Raw genomic sequence first — 14,400 nt, 5'->3', positions numbered from 1 at the left:
ATAAAGCATATGCTAAAAGCTTCACTTGGAAGTCTATTTGATTTAGTTCTAAGTTAGCAAGACTAGAAAGGAGTTAGGAACTACCAGAGCTTGTATAAAGAAGCTACAAAAAAAAAGTGGATTTTTTGTTTGTTTAAAAACCAACAACATAGCAAGTGTATAATTGACTTTCATAACATCACTGCCATGCTCAAGGTACACGCTTAGATTTACCTAAATAAAGAACTAGATGTTAGATAGCAAAAAAAACTACCTTCTCTGCAGAATTCACTTGTGAAGATTCAGAAGGAAGCCACTGTGCTGTCCTTCTGCAAGCAGACTGTAAACAACTTGCGCTTCTCCCCAGCTCCCCAAGGAAAGCTGCTCTGTTCCCAGAACATGGCCATAGGTAGTGCTTGCCAGAATAACACACGGCTGTTCTGGGCTGCCCTGAATCTCTGCTTTCCTTCACGAGGCTGGACCAAGCAGGAGTTTCAGTGTCCATTTTTTATAGTTAAGACACATACAGAAAACTACAGTTGTTAATTTGGATAATCTTACAGCAACAAGATTTCAAGAGCATTGGGTAAAATAATATGCATGTAGAACTTGACAAATTGTACCTGCCTGCCAGGGCTGAGCAAGAGGGTGATGGCACTCCCAGAGGTACCAGGGCAGCCTCCTGGCAATGGCATGGTTTGCACCACAGCAGACCGGTGTCTGCTCTGCCTATGCTGCAGCTGTGCACATAACATTACTGGCTGAAATATAAAATCTGTAAGGAACGTGTTTTAATCGAGAAAATGTACTAGAAAACATCTCCCTCTTGCAGTTTTCATTAAAGCTATGAACAGACTTGTCACAGAAAGAATGAGCATGGAGGTCATTAGACGCTGCCTTGTGTCAAACTGTACTCCACGGTGGCAATTTTTTTTGTTTTATGTCACACAAATTCCAAGAGAAACAAACTCAGACTTTACTCCAGTTCACCTTACTAAAGGAATATCGGGACTACCACCCAAGGATAAATGCAGTACTCCATCGTGACATAATACCTTTTTTATTACAATATCCAAAAAACTGAGTATGCAAGATTTAGGAGATCCTAAGATCCCCTTCTTCAGTCTCAGGAGTGTGCCATCTAAAGACTGTATATTTAAACCATAAAGGAGTTTAAATGTAAAGAAAAGAGAGAAATGCATTTTCTTCATAAACATTCTGTGTGTCTCTTCCTACCAATCACACCATCCTCTGTAAAACCTGAAGATTTCTTTCTGTAAAGCAAATATATATATAGTGTTGGTAGCCCGCCCCACCCAGCCCAAGATCATTTTTTTTATTAATCTTCTGTATTAGTGTCAACAATCAGCTACAGATACATATTACTTTGAGAATTAAATACATAATTGTTTAATTCAAACAAGCAGAAGGGCAAGAGGAAAAAGCATTATGTGGATGGCACATTTGGTTGTAGATTACCAAAACATTCAGTCTTTACATTTCAATGATTCTTTCTCTAGTAATCAACTTTCAAATAAAATTTCTCTTTGTTGCAATTACAGACCAAAATACACTAGATAGTTTTCTTTTACTACAATCTTACCATAGTAGTTTAGGAAGTACTATTACAAAACGCTTTTAATTAGTGTACTCTTTGCGAAGAGTCAGAGAGGCAATGTAATAGCAGAGTACAGTGTAAAGAGTGCTTCTAGGAGCTAGGAGTTTCTGTAATATGGGAAGCAAAAGAGCTACAGAACTCACAGCCACAACTGTCATGTCTACTGCGTCTCACTCACTCAGCTGCAGCCTCAGTGCATTCAAGCTGTGCCCGGTGTCTCTCAGCGAAGAGTTCTGTCTGCGGGAGCCGCTGGAAGGGGGTAACACTGGGTTGAATTGCAAACCCCCCTCCTTCATCCGAGCTACCTCCGTAAACGTACACAGGCAGAGGAGGGGGGTTCAGAACTCGCTCCCGGAGGCGAGCGCTGGCAACAGCCACCTGGTGAAGGGCTCGACCTGAAAGGAGGGGATCTGAGATGGACAGAACTGAAACACAAAGGTAGGCAAACGAAAAAGGACAAATAACAACCAACAGAGCAAACACGTTGGAAAGAGCCTACTCCTTAAGCCTGCTTCAGATATTGCTCTGCTCTATAAAAGTGAATTTAGGACCTAAGGCTTGGAAGTTAGAAGAGGCCTGGGCGGCCGAGTCCATCTTCAACGTCACTGAAGTGCTTTCACAAGATATAGCTTTTCCCCGTGTTCACTGGTGAAGATGGGAGCCTTTTTGTAGTGTTCCACCAACTCATCCATAGTATTAAAGCGACGCTGCCCAATACAATAGACATTGTCCACGAGCTGCACCTTGAAATGTTTGTTCTTCCCCGATGCCTTTAGAGATACCGAGAAGTCACTGGGCTGTTGAGAAGAATTCAAAAAAAAGAAAAGAAACAGAGGATTACACAAAAGTCAACAAAAAGAAGGCACGATTTTGCTGTTTCAGGAACAAACCGTGTAATATAGCTGATGGTGTAATTTATGCTAGCCTTTGTGCTCCACAGCTCAGTGCTTTAGCTACTTAAGAAACCCAATAGTCTATTATTCAATAAATAATTGCCATTGTTATTAACATGCACAGTTAAGTCAGTTAAGTGAAAGCTCCCCAGATGCACAGTCTGAAGTTGCCAATTACCTGACTAAATTGCAAAAATTATCTTAGTTCCTCCATCTAGAAGCATGAGAATGTCAAGCAGAAGAGAAAAAACTTTCATCATTTTGGTTTCTTTGCTAGTTAGAGTGCCCTGGAGAGACCAATTATTGCAATATTGCTTGGGTGAGGTGAAGAAAATCCCACTATCACTTCTTATTTTTTATTTTTTTTTTAAATCCGTGACCACTAGAGGGCCATTCTTGCTTTGTATTGCAAAAGAATTAAAAAAAGGCACCTTTTATCTTCATCACCACATGTATGAGAAATAATTTCTCCTACTGAGCACACCTTTTTCTTAAGACGATAAAGCTCCAGAATTAAAACACGAAACGCACTGTCAAGCCCCCACCCACAGAAGACAAAGTTTCAGCACTAATTAAATTATCCAGAACGGAGTAATTTCACACGGTAAATTTCTTAGGTCTTCACAACAGGTTGCTTTAAGGAGGAGAAGGGACGAGACCCTTCCCCTTGCTGCACCACACTCAGAGGCAGAAGGGGAGGAAGGTGACAGGTCCCCGGCTCCCACCCTGCTCAGCACCCTCGCCCAGGCAGAAAGAGACCCGTGAGGCTCTCAGCACTGCTGCTCAGGGCTGAAGCAGAGGTGTGCACACACACGAAGCTCTGAGCAAGCCCTGGGATGCTGGTGCTTCTGACGGTAATCCTATGTCAGAGGAAAACCAGCAGCTGGAGGGCCCTCGTTTAAAATGGAAGTTCATAACCTGAACCAAAACCATGCTTTGTTTGGTGTTAGAAACAGGAAAAGTCTTTACGACAAAGGTTAAAAACCGAAATAATCACTTTGTGCTTCACAAATCTGTGATGTTTTCTAACCAAGCAGTTGTTTCCAGTATGCTAACAGTATGGGGTTCTCCAACTTCCTTGCACTCGCTACGAATCGTAGCCTTTAGCCCAGCAAGGTCGCAGCACTGACAAACAGAGAGGTGCTGGAGCAGCCCCTAGACCTTTCTCCCAGGCTTGCATCTTTGTGAGGTGGCCTGCACAACATGTTAAACCCATTTCCTGCCATTTTGGTTGTGCACTTTAATGAATGAATGTCCTCCCGAACTGCTGTCCATTCTTCCCAGCCTCTGAGCTGCTAATTAGATTGGTGCATAAAGAGAAGATATCGTTATTGCTGATTTTTTTTCCCGGAATATATGTTACAAAGTTGCTCTTTTCATCCCCTAATTTAATTTTTAAAATAGCGGAAAGGCTGATCTAACTCTTTTGAGAGTCATCATCCGGTGTGAGGAGATGGAGGAGCCTGAACAGCTGTTGCAAAAGCCCCGAAACCCCTTCTTGGCCTCCAATTAGGATACGAGAACAAACAGCAAAAGCACCCGGGCCTTGCGTTTCCTTTTATTTTGGTACTTTCCCACTGTAACAAATATGCAAAATGATTAAAAAGATTATCTCAAAAAAAAAAAAAAAAAATCTGCAGATCAAGTAGTGCTTTTAACACTGCTGTTCCAAAGTATGCTGGTTCGATGCAGCTTGAATCGGTTCCCTGCTGTCCTCCTTGGATCTGCTCCAAGCCTGTTTATTTTATTTACTGTTTAAGCTATTTTGTTTCAACTGCTGGCCAATTTTTTTCTCCCTTCTCCCTCTTCAATTAATTGCTCCATTCGGATGTTTGCACACGAACTTTTCCAGGGCTAAAAGCCTCACGCACGCTGAACAAAGGCGCATCAGAAGTTAAGCTTCAATCCCTGCGATCTACGGGGCTCCTGATGACAATGCAACAGAAGTGCAGAGCACAGCCCCGTGGCAGGGAACCTGGGAATATTGTTGAACTGTCATCACTGGGGAGACCTAAACCTGAAGTTAAATCGATTCCTACCACAGACTGTTGAAGATCAGCTGTTACGCGTTTGCAGCTCCTCAGTCCAGGTGTAAAATTTCTCATGTTCTTTCAGAAACCTTTATTTTAACTCTTGCTTAAGGATTAAGGCAACAACAGGCTGCTGGTGCACGTGGGAGGCATCAGGCAGGAAAATGTTCCTTTATTTTACTTCGTTGGTCTTACAAGGGAAAATAAAGCAAACCAGGAGATTGTAAAATCTCCATTTGAGAATCAAACAAGACGCTTTTATCTTAAGTGGCGATGCTGGGAAAATACCCCGTTCTGAAAGCCTTTTACTGATCCCATCCCTTAACTTTCCCATTCAGTCCATTTTCACCTAGCACCACCTTTCCCTCCATGGAAGATTTTCTCATTTTGCAGGTTAATCTGTGAGCCTGCTCCCCAGCTCCTTCACGTTACAAGCCCAGGTTTCCCTCGCTCCTCCTCCTAATTCAGTCACATAGATATTAAAAAAAAAAAAAAAAAAAAAAGCAAGTCATAGCTCAAAGGTCTGTGGCAAGGCTGGAAAAAACAATCTGGGAGGGTTTAGACTTTGCTTATCTACCCCTCCCATCCTATTCAGATATACGCAAATACCTTTCTTCTTTCTGTAACATCCACCACAGTCTCAAGTAAACGTTACACAGGTAAGAAATGTGAACCAGCTCCATCGGTTTCAAACGCAGTCCTAATAAAATTCCTGCTCTTTCACTGAAATAAACCACTGGGATATATCCTCAAGCCTGTTTTAAAGCTAGACTCCCTCCGTCTCTCTGCTGCAGTTGTCAATCACAGCATGTCACGGAGCACGGCAAGTGCTGCAGGTTTTGAACAGCTGCCGCGTTTCCTCGCTTCTACCTGACACTTGCAGGATTCAGACTCCAGAATAATAACACGGGACACCCCGAATGCTACCAAATTAGCACCTAAAAAAGCATACAAGCTCCCAGCCAACGCCTCGGTCCTCTGCTGTCGCTAGGAAGCAGCCCTGCCCCTCTGGGGGCCCTGCATAATTTCAGGCCCAGCCACAGCAGAGCGCAAGGAGCCCGCAGGTGCTGGCAGAAGCTCCTTTTGGACCTCAGGGCAGCAGCAGGATCTTCCTTCCAGATTTGCTCCTCTCCCAGCAGAACCCAAGTCCTGGATCTTCAAACCACAGCTATCACCCATCCAAAAGGATCAGCCCAGATGTTGTCTTGTGCACGTGCTGCAGTGAAAGCACAAACCTGACTCCTTGCAATTCAGAATGGGTAAAAAGTGGCTCTACAGAGACTCTGCAGAGATTAAATCTGCCTTAGTTGTTCAAGAGTGCTACTTAAAAGAGACAAACCTTTTATTTTCTTAAATCGGCTGAGCAGCCTGCAACAGGAAGCACAAATAAAGCCATCTTCTGTGCCCTGCTTCAGTCTCCACACCAAAAGCTAAGGTGACATTAACTCCGTGTACCAGAGCTGGCAGAAATCTCAGCAGCAGGTAACTGTGCCTGTTACATAAACTGCGGGCTTAAATGGTTCAAACAGGTTTGTGATTCTAATAATAGCATTTCGTAATTAATGAAGATAATCAGACTGCCCAAGAGCTCATCTCAGGGTATTCTCCAGTGCAGCAGCACCCCTTAGATGTGAGCACAACTGAGGACAGTTTTGGCTAAAGGAATCTGGCTGGGAAACAAACACCTGGTAAGTCAAATCTAGAGAAATATTGTAAAATATTGCATAGAGTCAAGTTTTAAATGGAAAAAAAATGACAGTCTCCTGCTCATTCAGGGGAATGCAGAAGAACATAAACCCTCGCCTATCCAAACAGCTCCTCATAGCTAGCAGCAAGCACAGAACTCAAAAAAAAAATCTAAGAAAGACTTCCTGTAATTATGTTATGTTATTATAAAGATCAGGCACAAGAACACCAGGATGACTCACGTTTATCTTTAGGCCTCTTCAGAAAGGGAAAAACCCTATACCTTCAGCTTTAATGTCAGGGGAAGCACTGATCTGGTAGAAGATGGAGCAAAGGGAGAGACAACAACTTCCCTCTGCTCAGCCCTGTCCTTCTCAGTGAGATTTCCCCTGATGCTATCGAGTGCATCCATTAGCTTATTAGATGATTCCTGGTACTTATGGAAAAATGAAAATCTGGCAGACTTTTCTAATTAATGTACATTAAGAAATGACATGATAATATAACATACATAAAAGATTAGGGCAGAAAAAATCTTGGGATACAGTAAAATATTTCTTTAAACCTAACAAAAATTGAAAGTCCCAAGCAACATCACAAGAAAGCAGCCAGTATCATGCCTAACTACAAAGCCTCTCATTGCTTAAAAGAGCCACGTACAGGATCTGCAAGACCAGATCAAGATTGGAAAAAGAAAAAAGACGAGTTCTTCAAATCAGATTATTTCTTACTTTGTGTAAAAAACCTTGCTGTAACGTGAACGGAGTAAACTCTCTGGGATTCCCAGAGGTGTTAGATGCTGGGAACACCGCAGTCTGAATGAATCTTTTGCCTCACAAAGCAACGATTTCCCCAGTAACAATGAAGAGAACAAGTCTGGAAATGCTTTGAACACCAGTGTGTTCAGTGTTACGATGCCATGTTAAATTAAAAGGTTGCCGTGTCCTTTCAAGGAAATTAGTTTACTCAGGATGTAGGCTGCTACGCACAAGGAAATGAGGTGTAACGTAGTGGCCAGTGTGACACAGCATGCACCAAGAAATGGGTGAGCATTTCTGTATTTTAAGCAACGCATCCATCTTCAAACTACCCAAGAGCATTGACTACTACCAGCCAGGATAACCCAAAATGCAGCATCTGGATCTGAAAGTCGGTCTCCATCTGCTGGATAGGCAGACCTGGCAGCCAGGGTGCTGGGCTGAAGGGACATCAGGACCGCTGCAGAGCAATTTATGCTCACCAGCATCCTCCAGTAGCTTGCCAGTTTGGAAAACTCCGTGCCCTTTCTCACTCTTGTTGGCTAAACAAACTCAGTTCTGTCAGCCTCTGTTCATAAGTCATGTTTTCTAAATTTCTTTTTTTCCCTTCCTTCTGGGTCTCCTCTGATTTATTTTCATTTAACCTGTTTTTCCCCCAGTCTCCCCTGATTTACTTGCATTTGTCTTCATTTTGTGATTACAGTTAACTAATAGGAACTCAACAAGAGAGCTTCAAAAGAAAGTAGTCTGACAGCTACCTGTCTGCTGCAGAGAAAATCAATTGAGAAATGATGCCTGAAACTTACTCAGACAGTTTTCTCTGTCCAGAAAAACTGGAATGTTACAGATTTCTATTTTCATCAATACAATGTCAAAATTTCAGGGAATAAAGAAACAGTAATGGTGAAATACCAATGTTTTTCTGAAATCAGAAAGCTTTGTTTCATTTGGATTTAGAATATTCTACAGAATTAACAATTTCTTTGTCTTTAAGCTGTTTGTTTTTCTACCATCACTAGAAGCCTCTGTTCATCTCTCTCGCCAGGAGCCAACACGCCAGCCAATTCCAAATTTTAGTCGTTATATTAAAAATACAGGCTCTGTTAATTCAGAAGATATTCCGCTGGACTAGAAAGCTGCCTTTTAGTTTATTTAAGGAGGGGAAAGAAGTCTTATTATGAGGGGATGAAATGTGTGCTACCTGCCTCAACCTGCCTAAGTACTACCTGAAATTTTGACTTCATCCTGGGACCTTTTCGGAGTAGTAGAAGTTATAATTTAAGAGCAAAATCAGTGAGTGAAAGATCTGAAATATGCTTCAGAATATATCGAGAACCAAAAGGATCTTTACTTGTAGATTTGAGCTCAAGCATCTTTCTCCCTGTTACTCAGAGCCTGTTCTTCATTTCACACCGCAGCCATGCCACCGCGTCCTATTGACTGGTTAATGAAATCACTTCTGTGAGGAACACTCCACGGGAGCAGCTTCTCCTCCGTTCACAGGCAATTATGATAAAGACTACCACCAGTTCTAACCACAGGTGATTTATGCAATCAATACAGCCTCCTGAAGACACAGCGGAGCCAAGAAGTTGACTCCGCTTTAAATTAAGTTCAAGGCAGTTGACGCTGCTTTAATTTTTATTTGCAACCCGCGCTGCCAACCAGCACAACCCACAATAGGGGGGAAACCTGCAACAACTATAGCATAAAGATAGATGTCTGTAGCCTCCTATATTTTGGCAGCTGTATCCCCTCAAATTAAAAGGCTGAGCGGATATAACTGTATTGATTTCGAATTTTTAGACCTGAAGCAGCTAAATACTTAGGTATGAAACAATCTGTCCTCATGGAATAATGGTCCTACAGTTGAAGCGATGAATGCTGAGAAGCCCAGATCCCAAATTAAGATTACAAAAATAGATTATTTTGAAGATAAATGGAGTGTTAGAAAGGTGTTTGTTTGGGAATTGTCAAAACCTGTCATCTTTTAAAAATCACAGCAAAGGGATAATTAAATTGTGGGTGCTTTAACTATGCTTTCCCTGGCTTCAGCGTACATGAAAGGCCTTTCAGTCTAACTTTAAATTTGAACTTTCAGAATTATACTAATCCCTAATCAGCATTACTTACATCCCTCTGATGTCATCAAGGCTCAACTTCCAAGTAATACGAGCTACTCACTTTTGTTGTGCATCATAATCTTAACAGTTAGATACAATAATAATTTTATCCTATTACAACCTAAATCATCTAAGTAGAGCAGAAACACATGAAAATGTTTTTAATCGATAGTTTATATAACCTACACTATTAACCTATGTTAATTAAAGGCAAAACAAAACTGATCAACGCAAACATCCCATTTTAAATTAGCTTTAAATCCAAATTAAAGACTAAATTTGCACTTTGCAAGATCTTATTTTTTCCCTTGGGAATGCTGTAAATTTCAGAAGGACTGCATATAAGGAACACAGGAAAAGTCGGATGGAAGCTTTAAATATCTAGTTTCTTGTCTGCTAATTAAGAAGCCCTGGATAATACAGTCCGTAGCTGTTAAATTTCAGTGTAAATGTCACTGAATTTCTGTAAGAGACTGATTCTTGCACTCAGTACACGTTATCAGTTTATAGCACTGAAGCATTGCTTGTTTCTTTATGGATTAAAAGCCCTTTTTTTTTTTTTTTTAGGGAAATGGTCATTATGAGCTTCCACAGCTGTTAAGCCAAAAATTATGTCTTACAAAGACCGCGGCACTGAACAGCACTTACCGAGGATTCACTATCTCTAACAAGGAAGTCTCCTTCCACTCCCCTCTCATTTAGGGCACATTCTGCTTGATGTCGGGTAACATTCCCATAATACCACTCTCTTCCAGCAAATCGTCCGGTGGAAGATGGTCCCGTGTAGCTTATCTGAGGTGGATGGGAAGTGTTAATGGTGGGACCATCGCTAACGATTACTACATAGTTTTTAGGAACAAGACCAATTTGCCCTCTGGAATTTTTACATTTCCACCATTCTGGGTCGTTTTCTGGCTTTTCAATGACTTCCATTGTTTCCCCTTTTTCAAAATTGAGCTCTTCTTCTGTGACGGAGCTGAATGGGTACAGTGTCTGAACAACGTGGAGAACTTTGGTGCCCTGGCCGTTACTCATGGAAGCGCCTTTCCTCAAGCTCAGGAAGCTCGGTGAATCTGCAGTGGCCTCCTCAACTTCCTCCACCACATAGTTCGAAGGAAACCAGCCGATCTGCCCGTTGTAGCTCCCTCTCCACCAGCCGTCGCTGCACTTCTCCATGACGATGACCCGGGACCCCTTGACGAGGGACAGTTCATCCTCTCTCTCCGCCACGTAGGCGAACTTGACGTAGGCGGGAATGTTGAGGTCGTAGATGCGGTCCGCGCTGCTGCCGTTGGACGGGTACTCCGCATCGGTGCTGGGAGTGGGCGAGGCGTCGCGCGCGCTCGTCTTCCTCTTCGTTTTTCCCAAGCCTGTTAAAGAAAAGACAGAAGCGTGAAGCGGTCACTCAGCGTCCTCCCCATGCCGCAGACGGCTCCTGCGTCACTCCGCATCTCATCTCGGTATCGGAGAGCTCATTTCCAACCCTGCAGATAGTCAGGAAACGTCAACACGTTTGAGAGATAATCTTTAACATCAAGCTTACACACCATTAGGCATGGTGCAACTGGCATTAAAATCGCTCTCTTCCCTTCCCGACAGCACCAGAGCTTTAACACACACTTTAAAACGCATACTTTCTTCATTATGAACATTATGAATCACTGGAAGCTTTGCATAGCTTGGTGTTATATCTAACAACCCAGTCAACTGATCATGCCTTTTCATTTCAGTGATAGCTTTAATCTGGCTTAAGCAAAACAGGAAAACAAAAACCCTCTGCAAAAATAAACGAGGAAAGCGATAAAACTTTCGTTTCTCTACAGATTACATTCTGCTTTCTTCATTCTTTGCTTCAGTCCCCAGGCAGCTACAGCTGCGACCATGTCCAGCTGCAAGCCCTCTTGTGAGTCCTTCGCATCCTCCTTCAAAGCCCAGCCACGTATGGTAGAAGTGCAGACCTCACAGTGAAGGTGACTATTTGGGTACGCTCCTCCTACAATATGCAAGTTCCCCCATAACTCTCGTGGCTTCAATTACAGCATGAAATATAACACACAGGATAAACACCAGTATCATTAAACACGTAACTTTTCTTTAGGGGCCACGCTAATGTAAGTTTACATACGGAAGGAGGGCTGCACGATTCACTTCCCAACTTTTGCAGCAAGGACTGCTTAACAGCTTATATATAAACAGAGAGATAAAGTGAGTAAAGCAGCCTGAAACCCAGCTCTAAAAGTTGAGAAGATAAATACAAAAGATGAAATCTCATTATATCACAAACCAAGCAACACCCAAAATGTCATGCCTTGGACAGAACGCAACAAAAAAAATCAACACAGAAATCAGGGCTTTTGTACTTTTCTTCGTGCTTCGAGATCCTTGCCGGGAGAAGAGAGACTCACTTGAGAGGCGATGAATGCAAACTGATTATGGAAGACTGCATGAAAAGGACAGGACTTTTGTTTCTTTAAATAACCTCATTGGAAGAAGATGCATGCAATTTTGTTTTAGCAATTCAGGGCCAGTTGAATCGGGCCATGCCACTGCTGAAGAGTGTGTGCATTTTATATTTCTATATATACACGTCCACACTTACAGAGCAGAATAGCTCATTTGGAAGGGACCTACGGAGATCCAAGTCCAACTGCCAGATCACTTTGGAGCTGGCATTCAATAAATAAATTCTGCAAAACTATTTTTTTTGGTTTTGTTTAGTGCAATTGAAACTATCAGGCATATTTCACAGGTTTAGCCAAACACCACACACCAACATCGGAGACGTGACCACAAACGTAGTGCCTGCTGTAAGTGCTAACCATGTTAACTCCCAGCCTTAACATCTCGGAAGACGGCAGAAAATGACGATGATCCTAAAGAGTTTCCTGACCTTCCCGAGCAGTTCCTTGCTTCCTGTTGGAGCCTGCTTACATCCTAATGTAATTCTGAGCAGATAATTGGAGCTGAGAGCCGGTGGCTGCCCTTTCGGGCAAAATGACAGCGACCCACTTATTGTGCTGGGGGAGACAATCGCAGGAAAACGGCGCCTTTACTCCAAGCGAGCCCTAATCGGAAATTGGCCAGGGGCAGACCTCTGCCAAGAGTGAAATTTTTCATCAGTTCAGAGAGCATTTTCAACCAAAAGGCAAGGAGGTGTAATAGCACAACTACGGGGCATTAAGTTGGGGTAACATAATCAAACATAACTTGAGGGGTGTTTAGTTAGGAAATCCTTGTCACAACCTCATGCAAAACAAGCAACTGCATCTCAACAGATCCATCCCACACAAAGCCCTGTGCTAACATTGAACCTTTTCAATTAAAAGCTTAGGCTTTGATGAGCTTTGTAAGGGAGATGTGCAGCACCACACCTTGGGTTACGGCAGAACTAATAAAGTGAAAAAAGGGAGCGGATGATGGAGTGGCTGGCCAAAATATGACTACTTAAAAGTCAGAGTACAGAGATAACTAGAAAATACAGGGATGCAGTGTGATAAGAGAATGCCATGAGCATTGTATCTACATGAAAATGTAGATACATGATGCCATGAGCATTGTATCTACAGAAAACAAACAAACAAAACGTAAACAGTTAGAAAAACATTGTCAAAAAAAAAAAATCATCAACCTGAAGTCTAATAAAGGTGGCTAAATGTTCAGGAAAAGGTTATTATCCGCGCACTTCCTTGGAGTTTCATAAGCTGCATCTTTTTCCACAAACTTTCCAGTGCTGTGCCTGACATTATAAAGATGCCTTTCCATCCTCCCCATTCAAAACAAACCATGACCGTGTAGGAAAGAAAAAAAAAAACACAGGAATTTTGCTGGTTTTCTTTAAAAGTTAGGGCAAAGAGAGTTTTTCAGTTTGAGCTCTAACATAGCCAAGCATTTTAAGGCTAACAACACGCCCTCTGCAATAGCAGCGAGGTGCAGCGAAGCCTTGGCTTCCAACCAGCCTGGTTAAGGTGAGGACCACCCCGAGCCCCATCGGCAGCCAAGCACAGCGGAGGCACACGTGGCGTTATCCGCTGCTATTCTTAATGCGAGGCTGTACCACCCGTAGCCACGTCTATGGCAGAAGAGGAAGCAGGTTGTTCTGCGAGCAGAGTGCAGGAAATCTGCTCCTGTTTTTCTCCTCGCACCGCCTGCTGCACCATTCCCAGCTGCCTGCCCCGTCTCTCAGCCACAGCCCCCTTACCAGCCGGCTGCCTTGGCTTCCCCGCGTCCTGCTGACACCTGCACCCCCTGCTGCAGCCTCCAAACTGCATCCAAAGCCGCCTCCATCTCCCCACTTGGGGTTTTGCCGGCTGGCCACACGCTGTGCATGGCTCGCTGTGGCTCCCCCAGCAGAGCCACGAGCTGGACTTGCTGGGGCTGGGCTTGCTGGTGTCAAGAGGGGACACCACAGCGACCCTCCCAGCCTCTGAGCTGTGCAGAAGTCCCTCCTTTGGCTCCACCAGTCCGTCAGGTTTGCTTGAAACTGGCGGAGTTATCGAGGGCAGGCAGATGGATGGCCAGTGACAGCTGACTGTGTGACAGCATGACGAGCGCAAGCCTCGCTTCCTTGGGAAACGAGACTAAAAATACCACTCAGTAGGGTGGCCGAGCAAGAATGAAGTTAGGGCCAGTGTAAATCTCACATACACCCATAACAGAAATCACAACACCATTAAAAAAGCACACTCTAAGTGTAATCTGTAGAAGAATCAACACTGCAATTGCTTGTTACTATCAGAAATCTTCATTTATAGCTATTTATAAGGGTTCCCCTATTCCTGCCTCCAAACTGAATGAAGCCCATGTGAGGAAATTTCATGGCAAACTGAACATTTGGGCACTTCAGGAGTCACATCTGGATGACCTGAGTACTCTTGTGAGTGCAGCCATCATTTTGGTCTTCTTCCTGTCCTTGTTGCACTAGCAGATGTGCTGGCATTAAAACACAATGGTATTTGCACAGACCAACTCACTGGTCGCAGCTCACCTGAAACGACAATCCTGGGTAACACAACTGATTGTTGTGAAGAGAAATCCAGAACGATGCATTGGCTTTCACATGAGGGGAAAACGAGTGGGGGCACAGCAGAGAGCCCCTGTCGTGTTAGGGTGCCTAGCAGGAAATAACACTGCCCGTAACTTACAGTCGCCCCATGCTAAACTAATTCATTTTTATTTCTTACGAACAAGTTGCCAAGTACTGTGAACAGCTTTAATGTTTAGGTGGATATATTGCTGAGATAAAACAAAACAAAACCCAAACTGGCTAGCACTGTTTTCAGAGTATGTTTCCATCCACAGAAGGGATCCGCTGCA

General features: G+C 43.2%; 1 protein-coding gene across 1 annotated transcript in view; it reads right to left on the bottom strand.

The window, feature by feature from the left end:
• Positions 1–1,023: 1,023 nt before the first annotated feature.
• The window catches only part of NCK2 (NCK adaptor protein 2), an 82,961-nt gene continuing 69,584 nt past the window's right edge, over positions 1,024–14,400 (bottom strand). Inside the window, exons 4-5 of the mRNA XM_027445279.3 lie at positions 9,736–10,457; positions 1,024–2,394 (exon numbers count right to left, since the gene is read on the bottom strand). Of these exons, the coding sequence (XP_027301080.1) occupies positions 2,200–2,394; positions 9,736–10,457 (917 nt within the window). The 3' untranslated portion in view covers positions 1,024–2,199. The remainder of the gene's footprint in view (positions 2,395–9,735; positions 10,458–14,400) is intronic.

The sequence above is a fragment of the Anas platyrhynchos genome, chromosome 1 (genome assembly GCF_047663525.1).
Source record: "Anas platyrhynchos isolate ZD024472 breed Pekin duck chromosome 1, IASCAAS_PekinDuck_T2T, whole genome shotgun sequence".
In the NCBI taxonomy this organism is placed as follows: Eukaryota; Metazoa; Chordata; class Aves; order Anseriformes; family Anatidae; genus Anas; species Anas platyrhynchos.
Note: the sequence above shows the minus strand (reverse complement) of the source record. Positions and strands in the feature narration are given on the sequence as shown.